This window comes from Peromyscus maniculatus, chromosome 11 (genome assembly GCF_049852395.1).
Source record: "Peromyscus maniculatus bairdii isolate BWxNUB_F1_BW_parent chromosome 11, HU_Pman_BW_mat_3.1, whole genome shotgun sequence".
NCBI lineage: Eukaryota > Metazoa > Chordata > Mammalia > Rodentia > Cricetidae > Peromyscus > Peromyscus maniculatus.
Genome location: NC_134862.1, coordinates 28,641,012 through 28,655,567, shown reverse-complemented (window position 1 = coordinate 28,655,567; position 14,556 = coordinate 28,641,012). Strand labels below are relative to the sequence as shown.

General features: G+C 52.2%; 1 protein-coding gene across 1 annotated transcript in view; it reads left to right on the top strand.

Moving 5' to 3' along the window:
* Positions 1–14,556, top strand: part of Gli2 (GLI family zinc finger 2) — a 239,491-nt gene that overhangs the window by 204,459 nt on the left and 20,476 nt on the right. The window contains exons 6-8 of the mRNA XM_076547213.1: positions 7,294–7,495; positions 9,585–9,801; positions 11,583–11,705. Coding sequence (XP_076403328.1) covers positions 7,294–7,495; positions 9,585–9,801; positions 11,583–11,705 — 542 coding nt within the window. The remainder of the gene's footprint in view (positions 1–7,293; positions 7,496–9,584; positions 9,802–11,582; positions 11,706–14,556) is intronic.

Below are 14,556 nucleotides of genomic sequence, written 5' to 3'. Positions count from 1 at the left end.
CAGCCTCTGCTGTCCCCACCTTCTCTGGGATAGCTAGGTCTAGAGATATCAGTAAGTGGGACACGATGTTTATATGCCAAGTGGATGAAGCTAACTGAGGAGTACGCAGTAAATGCAGAATAAAGGTAAATGTGGTCTACTGGCTGGCATCCACTGGGTGCTCAATTAATGCTAGGCGTGACCTCTGACTACCAGTATCCCTTTACCTCCTTCCAATCCACCCTCATCTCCAGGAGTCCACCTCTTAGCTGTCATCACCCCCTTCCACGTGGAGTATCTACCCGGGTCATAGGCCACTCTGGGCATCATGTCCTCATCACCTCCCAAGTGTGCTCGGTGTGGCTTGTCCCCTCTCCCCACAGCACTGCACTTACCAGAGTTATCAGGGCCAGAGTCTGGGCCCGGCAGCAATAACAAGCCTGGCTCAGCAGTCCGTCCTCAATAGGCCAACTAAACAGATTAGTAATAGTGAAATAGAGAAGGATCTGTTCACTGTGGCCACACTGGGAAGAGGAACAAAGAGGACCAGTGAACACACACACACACACACACACACACACACACACACACACACACACACACACACACACACACTCCATCTTCAGGGTTTAAATAGGAAGTTTAAGTTTAAATGGAAGGTGAGAGGTATAGATAGCTAAGCGGTCCTGGTCAACGTGGGATCTATCCATTAAACATTCCCTGCAAGATGTTCTGACAAGTTGTCAGAACTGTGCGAACTCTTTCTGGGAGACAAGCTCACCCTCAGGCTGGACCCCGGTTTCAGCCCTTCCCTTCTTCCAGTGTGAGCTTCCTGGGGAAATTCCACTTCTTTGGAGTCTATTGTCCGACAGCCGTGGGACCCGACACAAGTGTCTCTTGAGGGAGTCTTCTTTCCTGCAGCCTCAATGCTGCCTCCCAGAGCAGGTCCCCTGGTGCCCCCTGCTCTGCTTGTCCGTGGTGGCATGCCAGAGGGCTTGCGAGCTGTGCACCTCCAAAGTCATCCCAGGCACCAGGGGAGCGCCAGGCACCCAACTCTAGCTGACCGGGATGTCTTTCACATAAGACGGCCAGCCTTGCTGCTGGACCGGGTGGCTCACAGCCTGTAAGACCTGCTGAGTCAGCAGAGCGGCCGGCGCAGGAGACCTGGGAGAGACCACTGATGACTGGAGTGGGCAGGGGAGCTGGGGCCGGCTGTGGGTGGCTTAGAAGGGGTTGCAGACACTATGCTCTCCAGGACATCCAGCACTGGCTGCGTCTGGGGCCTGGGCATGTCTAAGAAACAGGATGATCGGGGCTGGAGGAGCTCACGGGCTGGGAGCACCCACCTCCAAGGGCACCAGCCCTTGCTGTAGCTTACCACAGCCACCCACCTCTCCACTGCCGTGTTAAGGTCCTGAGCAGGATTGGAATGGCAGGTAGTAGCTGGGGAGGGTTGGGGGACAGAGTATGAACAGCCAGCTACTTCTTTCTCTTGGTTCCTGATCTGTCACAACCCAAGAAAACCATACCAATCCGTAAGGATGTTCTGGTTTTCCTGATCATCTTACTCAGTTGGGAGTTTCCAAGCAGATTCACTCTTTATTTTTCACTCAGGTTGGAACCTAGGGCCTCGCACATGCTAAATGCCAACCCCACCACTGAGCTAGGCTTAGACTTTTCTTTCCTTTTTTTCTTCAATTTTGTATTTTGCTTATTTGTTGTGTATGCGTGAGCATGCATGCCACAGTGCTCATATGGGAATTGGTTTTCTCGTCACATCGTGTGGGACTGAGGGATGGAACTCTAGTCATCAGACTTGGCAGCAAGCACCTCCAGCTGATGCACCATCTCAGATCTACTTCAGCCCTTTCCAAACTAGTGGGAGGCAGAGCTTCAATCTTTGCTTCAGATTTTTATAGTATATGGGACATTTCCACTCAGCTTAGTACCTGTACAGATAATCTGCTGTGTTTCTGAGAGATGCTAGATAAGCCCCGCCCCACCCAACCTGGTCCATGGCATCCCCCAACTCCATCCTCCTCCCCTCAAGCGGACCTTGTGAGCCAGGGCAGTTAGATCTTTTTGACCAAGTTCCTTTGTGCCCAGTGTTCCTGCAGAAGAAATGGCACACACACGCACGCGCGCACAGTCAGAGGCTGTTTGCTCAGCATGCCTCCTGGGTAGGTTTCTCTACTGCTATGATAAAGTACTGATCAAAACCAACCTGTTGGAGAAAGGGTTTATTTCATCTTAGAACTTCCAGTCACCGAAGGAAGCCAGGGTAGGAGCTCAAGGCAGCAATCTGGAGGCAAGAACCGAAGCAGAGACCATGGCGGACACTGCTCACTGGCTTGTTCCCCTTGGCTTGCTCAGTTTGAATTTTTAGACCACCCAGGACCACCTGCCGAGGGGTGGCACCACCCACAGTGACCTGGCCCTTCCCACATCAATCATCAATCAAGAAAATGCCCCCGCAGGCTCTCCTACAACCAGGCTTTGGAGACAATCTCTCATTTGAGGTTTCTTCTTCCCAGAGGAGGCCAGTTTGTGTCAAGTTCACAAAACAAAACAATAACCATCACAGCCAGTATCACATACCAGGTCAGGTTCTAGGCATGAGGCATGAGGCTGAACACCACATCAAGTTCTGCCTCCGAAGAGCTCTGCCGGTCTGGCCAGGCGCCAGGCTGCCTTTTGTAAGCACGCCAATACAGGTCCTGACCTGACTTGACCCAGTCCCTCACTGTCTCCCCTCTCAGCACTTGCCTTCATGTCTGGAGACGGGCACCCGGCCGAGAAGAGAACATTCCAGAGGCTTTGTGTATCCTACAGAGGCATGGAGGCAGGATCTACCAGACTGTGAGGCAATCTGAGGAGAAGGCTGGTGGGCCCTCATCCCTCAGATCCTCCTCCAGCTCTCCCATACCTACAACATGGTTTTACCTTAGTTAAGTACCCAATGCACGACAGTACGTTTAACATTCGTAACTGACTTAACTTTGGGGATTAAATAAACAGTTCCTAAAATGGAACTTTTTCCTGTAGCCCAGCCTGGCCTTGAACTCACTATGTAGCTGAGGATGACCTTGAACTTCTGATCCTCCTGCCTCTACCTCCCAGGTGCTAAAATTACAGGCCTGTACCACCATCACACCGATTTATGTGGTGCTGGGTGCAGAACCCAGGGCTTCAAACTTGATAGACAAGCTCTCCACCAAGTGAGCTACATCCCCACCCCTAGAACTTCACATTTTTTTTTCCTGAAGGGGTGAACTTGATCATAAGCTGAAGAGGTTGTCTGTGTCTGAGAACTTACAATAGCTTCTCGTGGGTTTTGTGGGCACCCCACACGAGGCACACTTTAGGTGGTCAGAAAGAGAGCAAGGCCTCTGACAGGTCCAGACACCAATGCCGCCCGCCTTCCTCCCTGGGCCACAGTGAGGGCGGGGACCGGGGAAAACAGGCTCTGCTGCAGGTGCCTCTCCTCCGTGTCCTTTCTTCTCCTGCCTGGTTTTTAGCAGGAAGACCAGGCGCTGAGCCCCTGAGAAGAAAACAGAACTAGCCTCGAATCCAAAGTCGTCCCTTCCTCTGCTGGTGGCTCTGCAGAGAGAGGAGTCCAGCCCTGGTCCCTGGCCCCCAGCATGGGACTTTCTCACACCAGGCTGTTGACACTGGTACTGTGACCATGCCAGCAGTCAGAACCTACCTCCCCCACCACCCCAAGAAGATTGAAGTGTCCTGATTGAAGTACTGTCTGCTCGTGGCCCTATAACTCCTCTGCTGTGTGTTTTATTGTCATATCGGCACTAATTTGACTGGGATGTCACCTCCATCCTGATGCTCATTCTTTATGCAGGCTGCAGAGGGGGAGGCTCAGAAGCCGATGGCATTGATCTCACAGGGGAGAGGCAGACATGGCTGGGGCCTCAGGGGACTGACTGATTCCAGCAGGGAGTCCAGGCCCAGCCTGGGACAAAGAGGAGCCTGAGGCTGAGGAGAGCAAAGTGCGTGTCCCACAGGCTGCTGAGTACAGGCTGCGTGTGAGCTGGGTCAGAGAGGCCGTTTGGTGAACCTGAGTTGACCAGGATACAAAGGAGCTAACTGCCCTTGTGCTGTAACTTAGGTAGGAGGCAGTGGCCTCTACCTAGGTCCTCAGCTCTGTGATTCCTCCATGTGAAAGCTGGTGCCTTTGGTCAGTGAAGTGTAAGCAGAGTACTTGGGCTGAATTCCTCAGAACACAACCTAAGAGTGAGCCCAGGAAAGACCTGGGCCAGCTGTAGTGGATTACACCTGTAATCCCAGTGCTTAGAAGATGTAAGTGGAAGAATCAGGAGTTCAAGGCCACACCTGGCTACATCAGACCCTGCCTCAAAAAAGGAATAAAAGTGTGTGTGGGGGGATGTGGTAGGGAAGATTTGGCCCATTCAGCAAAAGGTTTGGCCTTGAACATATGAGGACATGAGTTCAAATTCCCAGGTGACTGCACCTGTAACCCCACAGTGGACACGGCAGGAGTGACCTCACCTCTAACCCCAGTAGTAGACACGGGAGGGGTGACCACACCTGTAGCCCCAGCAGTGGGAGGCAAGAGGATCCCTGAAAGCTTGGAGGCCAGCCAGCTTAGCCGAATCGGTGGGCCCAGGCCAAAGAGCCAACTGTCTCAAAAAATATCAGTGTTGACATGGTGTCCCTGCACACTCATGTATATGTACACATGCTCACACATGTGACCATATACAAGGAGGAAAGGAGGGGAGAGGGAAGAGGTGGGATTGGAAGGGGAGGGGAGGGGAAGGGAGGTGAGCTAATGGGTGAGACAGAGTCCGAGATAGGTGGGGACAGGAACTGGCTACATCAGGCATCTTCTGAGGGAGAGCAGGCCAGTGGCCGGTCACTCAGTGGCCAGTGTTAGGACAGGCAGCAACCACAGATGAATGGCTGCTGGGAGCGCCCCGGTCCCCAGACATAAATCACGGGAAAAGCACGGGAAATGAGTGCCAGGCTTTTCTTCCTATTTAGTGATTTATCAAGGGAAGAGACGCGTTAATAAACACATTTCCCTCGAGGGCCAGGAATAACAGAGATGAATACTACTGTCAGTTTTGGCCTGCTTCCTCTTGTTAGGGGCACCCGAGAGGGTGGGAGTCAGAGTGTTAGCAGCGAAATCTCCTTTTGAAAAATATATGACGACGACGACGATGACGAGCTGTGGCGATAGCCCCGTCAAGGAAACTGCTTGCCTTGCAAGCCTGGAGCCCTGAGTTCCGTTCCCTGGGAGCCCTGTGTGGGAGGGTGTGCTGGTGCATCCTCCCAAAGGTGGAGACGGGTTGATACCTGGGATTTGGTACCCATCCCCAACCCCCAGCCTAGCTTACTTGGTGAGTTCTAGGCCTGTCTAAAAATGATGGAGGCTCCTGAGAATGTCTTCTGGACTGTGTACACACACACACACACACACACACACACACACACACACACACACACACACACACACACGCACGCACACGCACACACATAAACAAACATGCCAAAAGAAAATAATGTGCAAAAGACTACATGAGTCTTCCTTGAGCAGATGCTAGATCCTTTGCGTCTCCTCATGTTCCACTTAGTTCATAGCAAAGTCTGGGGGAGGACCTCCTTTTGCATCTAGCTTTGAGGTAAGGATCATCAAAGCATGGAATGGCGTACTCAGAGAATGCCCCGACGGAAGCCTACGGGGTGAAAGTGTTGTAGGTCTCACTGCCACAGGCTTGGGTATCTTCTCTAGACTTTGGCTCTTTATCATACACTGTCAGCCCACTCTGCCTGTCCACATAGGCCCGCTCACCCCTTGAGGGATCGCTGGGCATTAGTCATTTCACCCAGGCTTGTGGACAGGGTCACAGGTAGCTTGGAGCTCTGTGTGGCTTCACAACAGCCTGTACAGCACACCATCTTGCCTTTGTTAGAGGGAGGCTGGGGAAGGTTGTGTGATATCCTGCACAGCATTCGGGCAGTTGGGGAAGGTTGTGTGATATCCTGCACAGCATTCGGGCAGTTGGGGAAGGTTGTGTGATATCCTGCACAGCATTCGGGCAGCTGGGGAAGGTTGTGTGATATCCTGCACAGCATTCGGGCAGCTGGGGAAGGTTGTGTGATATCCTGCACAGCATTCGGGCAGTTGGGGAAGGTTGTGTGATATCCTGCACAGCATTCGGGCAGTTGGGGAAGGTTGTGTGATGATATCCTGCACAGCATTCGGGCAGTTGGGGAAGGTTGTGTGATATCCTGCACAGCATTCGGGCAGTTGGGGAAGGTTGTGTGATATCCTGCACAGCATTTGGGCAGTACCAGGGCTGCTGCAAGCAGCATCTCCAGCCGAGGCCTATGAAGGCCCAGAGTCCCGATGGAGGCCAGCCAGGCAGGGAGGCCATGCTCCTCACAGGTATCTAAAAAGGTGAAGACACACCCCAGCATTCACCTTATTTTGCTACAGGCTAGGCCACCCATCAGCTAACTTCACATCTTATGGCAGCCCCGAAGGCTGTCACTACCGTAAGACCCCATCGTGGGACAGTAAAGAGATTTTAGTGACCCGAGTCATCCAGTGATGTCAGAGCATTTCTGGCCACTGCTGTTCAGGGAGAGATTCAGAATTCTTCAGCAGGTGAAGGAGGGAGAGCAGACTGGAGCCTGGAGTGCCAGGAGCCTCTGTGTGTGTGTGTGTGTGTGTGTGTGTGTGTGTATGTGTGTGTGTGTGTGTGTGTGTGTTGTGTGTGTGTGTCTGTGTGTGTGTCTATGTGTGTGTGTGTCTGTGTGTGTGTGTGTGTGTCTGTGTGTGCTAGTATACACACATACAGGAGTGGCCTATGTACCTACATGCAGAGATATATGTGTGCATGCTCAGGAGGTATAAACATTCCAAACAACACATTCCCACAGCTTAGGTGGCTCAGAGCTGAAGGTCCCCAAGGGTGAGCACATCTGTGTGTTGCATGGCCTCTCCCCATTGCCCTTCCTCTGCCTCCTTGGTCCCTCACAGCATCCTTAGAAGCCAGCCAGAAGCCAAGTATCACTCAAAGACATCGGAGCAGCCATCCAGCCTTTGTTTAGCAAGGTTTCTCCAGGGTGCAGGGAATTCTGGTGCAATACCATCTGCAACAAAGCCCGTGACCCTGTGGCACATAGCTGTTCACTCCCCTGCCCATGAGAACCTCTTCAGTGTTGAAGATGAGCCTATCACCACCACACCACAGCACGGAGAAACCATGGACATTGATGATGTGGGTGGAAATCGGTGGTACTAACATGTCTTTCCTTGGCTGTCCACAGCGTCGCGATTCTCCAGCCCACGAGTGACCCCCCGCCTGAGCCGCAAGCGGGCGCTCTCCATCTCCCCACTCTCAGACGCCAGCCTCGACCTGCAGCGCATGATCCGGACCTCTCCCAACTCGCTGGTAGCTTACATCAACAACTCCAGGAGCAGCTCAGCAGCCAGCGGCTCCTATGGACATCTGTCGGCTGGTGCCCTCAGGTGAGCCCCGACAGCACATAGGGGTAAGAACTGGGAGCTGGGCTGGGGCCACATGGCAGAATATGGCCTTTCAGGTAGAGCTTTCTACTGGAGAAAGACAGAAGTTAACGCCAGTGTCTCAACACTCTAGCAACTATGTTGATAATTCAAAAGCAGCAGTGAGGCTGGGGATGTGACTTTTTGGTAGAGGCCCTGACTGACATGCACGAAGCCCTGGGTTCCGTCCCCAGCACTGTATAAAACCAGGCAGTGGTGGCACATGCCAGTAATCCCAGCACTCAGGACACAGTGGCAGGGGGATCAGAAGTTCAGAACCACTGGCTACTAGTGAGTTCGAGGACAACCTGGGCTACAAGAGGTCCTATATGTAAACAACAACAAATCAACAGTGACACAGAGAGTTCATGCCAACTGATGACAGGTTTACCGTGTAAGGATGTACCCCAGGGGTTCCACCATGGCATCAGAGGTAGCCAAGGTCAAATGTGGCCTTCTTAGGAGCTGGGGACATAACCTAGTGGGTAGAAACAGTAGCCACACGAGTGTAAGTGTTTGAATCCTCAGAACGCATGTCTAAAGCCAGGCATGTAGCCCAAGTATCCATAGTCAGCACTCCTGTGGAGGGATGGAGGTGGAGACAGGAGGGTCCCTAGAAGCTCACGGCTGGCCTGTAGTCGCTAACACGTTGGACGGTGAGGACTGATACCCAAAGTTGTCTTTGACCTCCATATGTATACTTGGGCATGTTCCTTACCTGCATATACAAATGCTGAAAAATATATATACATCTATGTACACACACACACACACACACACACACACACGGTTGTTAATGAAGTGGCTGTTCTAGTATTTCCCTAGTGTGGCAGAGGATCTCGCTGTTGGCTAACACGAAAGGTCATACCATGTGTGACACCGGTGTGTGATCCATGCCCAAAGCACATCTCAAGGGCTGGTAAGAGGTCTCACTGTGGCCCCATCAACACTGCTGTCCCCCTTCCACTCCATGCACCTCCCCGAGGACTCAGATCCAACCAGCATGACCGAAACGTGTGCCTGCCCCAGCCCCGGCCACTTGCGAGGGCTGGATATAGGCGCTTACAGTGCAGTTGTTTACAAAATCTGCTGCATAACAAGTTGCTCTCGCACTGAGCATTTTAAAGGCTAAGCCCACACCAAGGAGCAAGAATTTGAGGCTGATGGGGCTGGAGAGATGGCTCAGTTGTTACTGAGCATTTGCTACTCTTCCAGAGGACCTGGATTTCGTTCCCAGAACCCACATTGGGCAACTCACAACCACTGGTAACTTTAGCTCCAGGGGATTCAGTGCCCACTTCTGGCCTGTGTGAGTACCCACACATACACAGCCACAGACATATAAATAAAAATGTTTTTAAAAATCTAAAAAAAAGAGAGAGAAAGAGAGAATTTGAGGTTAGCATTGTTCTGAGTTCCCCTTTAAGACACCGAGGCTTCGTCTCTGCCTCTTTTGCAGATTATGGACCTCTGTGTCCAGGAGCATGTCCCCCGTGCTGTGGACAGGAGGCTCTACATGGGGCCTCCTCACGGCATTAGCTCACACTGCAGAGATGCTGGGGTGAGCAAGGAGGAAACCGTATGTCTCTGGTGCATAGTCTCAGGGCCGCCAGCATCCCCTTATGTCTTGCCAGGAAAAAGTGCCTCATGGGCAGGTGTATGACAGCCTGTAAGTGCAGCAGAAGCTAAAAGGGTGGGGGGGGAGTGTGAGCTGAAGGGCTCGGTACCAAGGAGAGAGCATGGTGGTCCAGGGTCAAGTGAAGTTCCAATAGACAGCATTGCCTCAGGGTGCATCCCAGGTGTCAGAGCACAGAAGCAGCCAGGTGCGGGGCTGAGCTCGACCCTGGCACCTGCAGGGAGCCAGCCTGCCCAGGGTCAAGGTTGCATTCACGGAGTTAGGTGTGGGCAGTAAGCCTACATGAGGGCAAGCCATGGGTGTGGTATGATTGGCATCGTGCCATCCTGAGCTCAGGTACAGTCCTGTCTGCCCAGGAAGTGTTGGTTTGACGGTGAACCCACATGTTCCCCCATCCCCTTCTGTTCTCCACTGCAGCCCAGCCTTTACCTTCCCCCACCCCATCAATCCCGTGGCCTACCAGCAGATCCTGAGCCAGCAACGGGGCCTGGGCTCAGCCTTCGGACACACGCCACCCCTGATCCAGCCCTCACCCACCTTCCTGGCCCAGCAGCCCATGGCGCTCACCTCCATCAGCACCATGCCTACCCAGCTCAGCAGCAACAGCAGCAATTGTCTAAATGATGCCAACCAGGTAGGTGGGTGCAGAGAACCAGAGGTGGCCACCGCTGCTTACCCAGCCCCTGAGGGAAGGTTATGGTAGGAGCTGGTAGAGATCTCTGCACTGTGACCTGACTGGTTTGCTGTGGAATATTAATTTAAGATGTGTTACATTTGTTTATGCTGTGGAACATTTGTTTAACGATGAAAAGACATGTTACATTTGTTTGACTAAATAAAATTTACCTGCAGTCAGGAGGCTGAGTCAGCAACTAGCTGACAGGAAGTGGTAGGGAGGAGCCACGTGTAGCTAGGCTTCTTACTTCCGGCGGAACAGAAGGACGCTGGTTATTTGGGAAGATTCGAGCAAGGAGGGAAGGTCAGCTATTTGCTATTCAGCCTCTCTGAGCGAGCAGAATTCCACCTCAACCTTTGAAGCCTGAATTCTAGAGAGGGGTAGAGATCTAGATAGAGTTCCCTTTAGCGGCTGTGAGAGAGTTGGTGCCTGAGGGAACAGAATTCCTGCCGGCTGCAGCCCTTGCTGCAGAACAGCGGCTGGTGGCTGCAGAGTTGCAGTTGCTGATTAGGATAATGGTTGCTTAAGAAGCAGCCACTGAATTTAGAGAAAAACAACTCTGGTCGGTTGCTTTTAGGACAGAGGCCACGTGATGGGAAGGGCCTTGCACTGAGCCCCCTGGCCTGGGCAGAGGCTACACCCCCATCACTCGGTCTGTCCTGCTTCAATGTGCAGAGTCCTGTGCCACACAGAAACACTACACACCTCCTGTGAAGCAAGGTATCTGGGCTCCCCTGCCTCAGCTGGGCCTGGTTGGAGGAGCAATCCAAGAGACTCTGTCTTTGATGCTTCAAAAATAGAGAAGAGTGGGAAAGCTAAGGAGATAATCAGTGGGTGAAGAGTTTGCCTTGCAAGCCCGAGGACCTGAGCTTGATCCCCAGGATCCACATTTAAAAAGCCAGGCACTGACGGGTAGTGGTGGCTCATGCCTTTATTTTTATTTTATTTTTTTTTCTTTGGTTTTTCGAGACAGGGTTTCTCTGTGTTGCTTTGCACCTTTCCTGGAACTCGCTTTGGAGACCAGGCTGGCCTCGAACTCACAGAGATCCGCCTGGCTCTGCCTCCCGAGTGCTGGGATTAAAGGCGTGCGCCACCACCGCCCGGCGGCACACACCTTTAATCCCAGCACTCGGGAGGCAGAGGCAGGCGGGTCTCTGAGTTCGAGGCCAGCCTGGTCTACAGACTGAGTTCTAGGGCTACAGAGAAACCCTGTCTCAAAAAATAAAAAAAATTAATTTAAAAGTAAAAAACCAGACATGGTGATACATGTTTGTATACCTAGCACTAGGCAGGTGGGGACAGGTGGATCTCTGGGGCTCAGTGGCCAGCCAGCCTAGCCTAACTGGGGAGTCCTAGGTCCCAGTGAGAGACCCTCAAAAAGTGTGGGTGATGGCTAAGAAACATACTTTTTTTTTTTTTTTTTTTTTTGGTTTTTCGAGACAGGGTTTCTCTGTGTAGCTTTGCGCCTTTCCTGGAACTCACTTGGTAGCCCAGGCTGGCTAAGAAACATACTTAAGAGTAACCTCTGATCTCCACATGTGTGCATGCACATGAACACAAATATACAGATGTGAACCCGCATATAACGCGTACTACACACATATGTGTACACATACATCCAAATACAGGTTGTCCTAGATGGTCTGTGTGGTCAAACTCCAGAGGCACAGCTCAGCTAGAATTCAGGGGTCCTCTGCCTTGTGCCCATGTGACAGACTGTCCTCTGCCTCCTCCCTCAGAACAAGCAGAGCAGCGAGTCTGCTGTGAGCAGCACCGTGAATCCCATCACCATTCATAAGCGCAGCAAGGTCAAGACTGAGGCCGAGGGCCTGCGGCCAGCCTCTCCACTAGGACTGACGCAGGTAACCTGCTGCCCACTGCCACTGTCCTTGGGCTGGGACCAGGCTGGATCTCCTGTTTTGGCTGATGTTGGGCACTAGTGGTGAATGGATGGGAGAAAGGAGAGGAACAGGCGGAGGGAGGGATGGGTGGATGGGTGGGTGGGAGGGTGGATGGGTGGGTGGGAGGGTGGATGGATGGATGGATGGATGGATGGATGGATGGATGGATGGATGGATGGTGTAGGCAAGTGGATCGATGGCCATCTGCAGAACTTAGAAAGTCAGAGTGTAGGTGGGCTCCCAGAGCCATGACCCTCTTAACTCAGCACCCTGCACATATATCATCTTTATCAAATACAAATGAGTAAATGAATGAATGAATGCTCTACCCTTCCACCTTGCCATATGTGCTAAATGTATGGCCAAATTAATGAATGAGTACGCATGTTCCCTTCCCTCCCACCTTGCTTCAGGCTGCAGTTGTCCCCACATACAGCCTCGGCCAAGGGACTGAGCTGCTCACGTCCCCTGCGTGGCTCTGGTCCTTAAGGCTGCACCCCCCCTCCTGGAGCTCACTGCTTGCACGACATCCTTTACTACTGGTGCTCCTGAGGAAGGGGACTTGCAGACACGTGGATGCCAACTGCTGGGTCACTTCGGGTGGCAGGAAGGATAAATCCTGATGGGGAGAGTAAGGATGGAACAACTGTGGCCTGGGGCCAGCGTGCGTGGGGCCAGCCTCCATGGAGAGCCCTTCGGAAGCCTTGCTGTTTGCTGTGTTCCCTGGGAGGACAGGCAGGCCACTGCTGCTCTTGGAGCAGGAGCCTGCCGCTTGAAAGGCTGGGCCTCTACTGACCTTGGCTTTAGGCCTCCCAGCCCCGAGCCCTCACAGTGGCCTACTCTCCATCTATTCACTCCGGAGTTCCCAGCCACCGAGGATGCTCAGGGCCTCCAGTCCCTGGCTCCCAGCGTCTGCTGGCCCATCCTTTATCAGGACTGTAAGCCATCAGGCATGCTCTAGGCACTTAATTTTCATGAAATATTGGGTCCTCTTATTGTCAGGCAAACAGAGGGGTTGGTGACAAACTCTTCTCCTGTCACTGACACCAGCGCCAGTCTGAACATGATGCATAGTTTCCACGAGGCTGGCCGTCATGGGGAGGGGGTGTGTGCTGGAATTGATGAGGACAGCTCACATCCAGGGAAGATAAACATGCAGGAATGTTGAGGACAGGGAGGGGGACAGGGATGGGTGCTTGCCAAGCACCTTGGAGTCTCACTCCCCATCCATGGGTGGGGCCTCGTTACTGCCCCATACTCTTAAGAAGGCCACCCAGAGGTCTTTCTTCTCCCTGCCCAGCGCCCAGAGCCCTTTAAAAACAAAACAAAACTGTTTTACAAGGGGCTGGGAAGTCAGTAAAGTGCTTGCCACATAAGCGTGAGGACCTGAGTTTGAATCCCTAGCACCCATGTAAAAAGCTGGACATGGTGACATGTACCTATAATCTCAGTGCTGGGGAGGCAGAGACAGGTGGATCCCTGGGGCTTGCCAGTCAGACAGTCTAACTGCATCCTCAAGCTCTCGGGTCAGTGAGACCCTGTCTCACTAAAACAAAGTGGGCGGTGACTGAGGAGTGACATCTAGGGCTCTCCTCTGGTCTTCAATTCATACACAGCAGTGTTCCTGAACACACACACACACACACACACACACACACACACACACACACACACACACACTCATGTCCACGCTGACGAGACCCTTAACCAGTCTGCAAAGATAGGAATAAGAACCATGCTTCGTGTCTCTGTCCTTGACATGCATGACTGTGCATGCCCATGCACTCACGCACACACACACATGCACACAATTATTATACAGAGTAACTTAAGGCCAATTTCATATAAGTGCATAATGTAGCATATTCTCCCCATACCCTGATTCCCTCTACCCTCTCACTAGCGCCCCCTGTTCCCCTTGACAGATTTATTTCTAATCCATGCTATCTGTACAGATAGGATTTTATGTATCTACACAGGCAAGGACTCACAAGCAAGAGAAAGGATGCAGCACTTGTCTTTCTGAGATTGATTGACTTCCTTACTGTGGTTATTTTGTTTCATCCGTCCAACTAAAATCAGGGAGACAAGAGTGTCCACTTTCCCGACTCCTGTTCAACACAGAGCTTAGAGTTTCGGCTAGCGCGATATGATGAGAGGGGATGTAAATGGGATATAAACAGGAAGGGAACGACTCAGCACATCCTTATTTGCAGATGACGTGACCCTATACATTCATGAGGCCCTCAAGCCTCCCCTGGAAACCTCTCAGAGTTGATAAACACTTGAAACAGAGCGGCAGGATGCAAATGAACACACAAAAATCTGTAGTCTTCTTATACACCAGTAACATGACGAGAAAGAAACCACAAGAGCAGACTGGGCAGGGTGGACAGTCCTGGGATCCCAGCACTCTGGAGGTGGAGGCAGGAGGACTGGGGATTTAAGGCCAGCCAGGGCAGCACAGTAAATGCTTGAACTCTATGAAGCCCTGTCTCAAATAAATGGGGCCACAGGAAGACAATCCATTCACAGTCACCGCAGAGGGCTTTTCCTCACAAGGAGCCAGGCTCTGTGCCACACCAGAGTAGAAAAGACAGAGTAGTGACTTTACTCTCTGCTGAAGCCCTTAAATTGCAGACTGGGAGAATCCCTGCTGTGTCCTTGGAGCAGCCCACCACTGGGCGTGCTGGTGCCCAGTTCTCTTGGTGCAGTATAAACTGGGCAGAGTATATGGGTAGTGAAGATGTTTTCAGGTTTCTTTTTGTTTTGTTTTGTTTTGTTTTGTTTTGTTTGAGACAGGGTTTCTCTG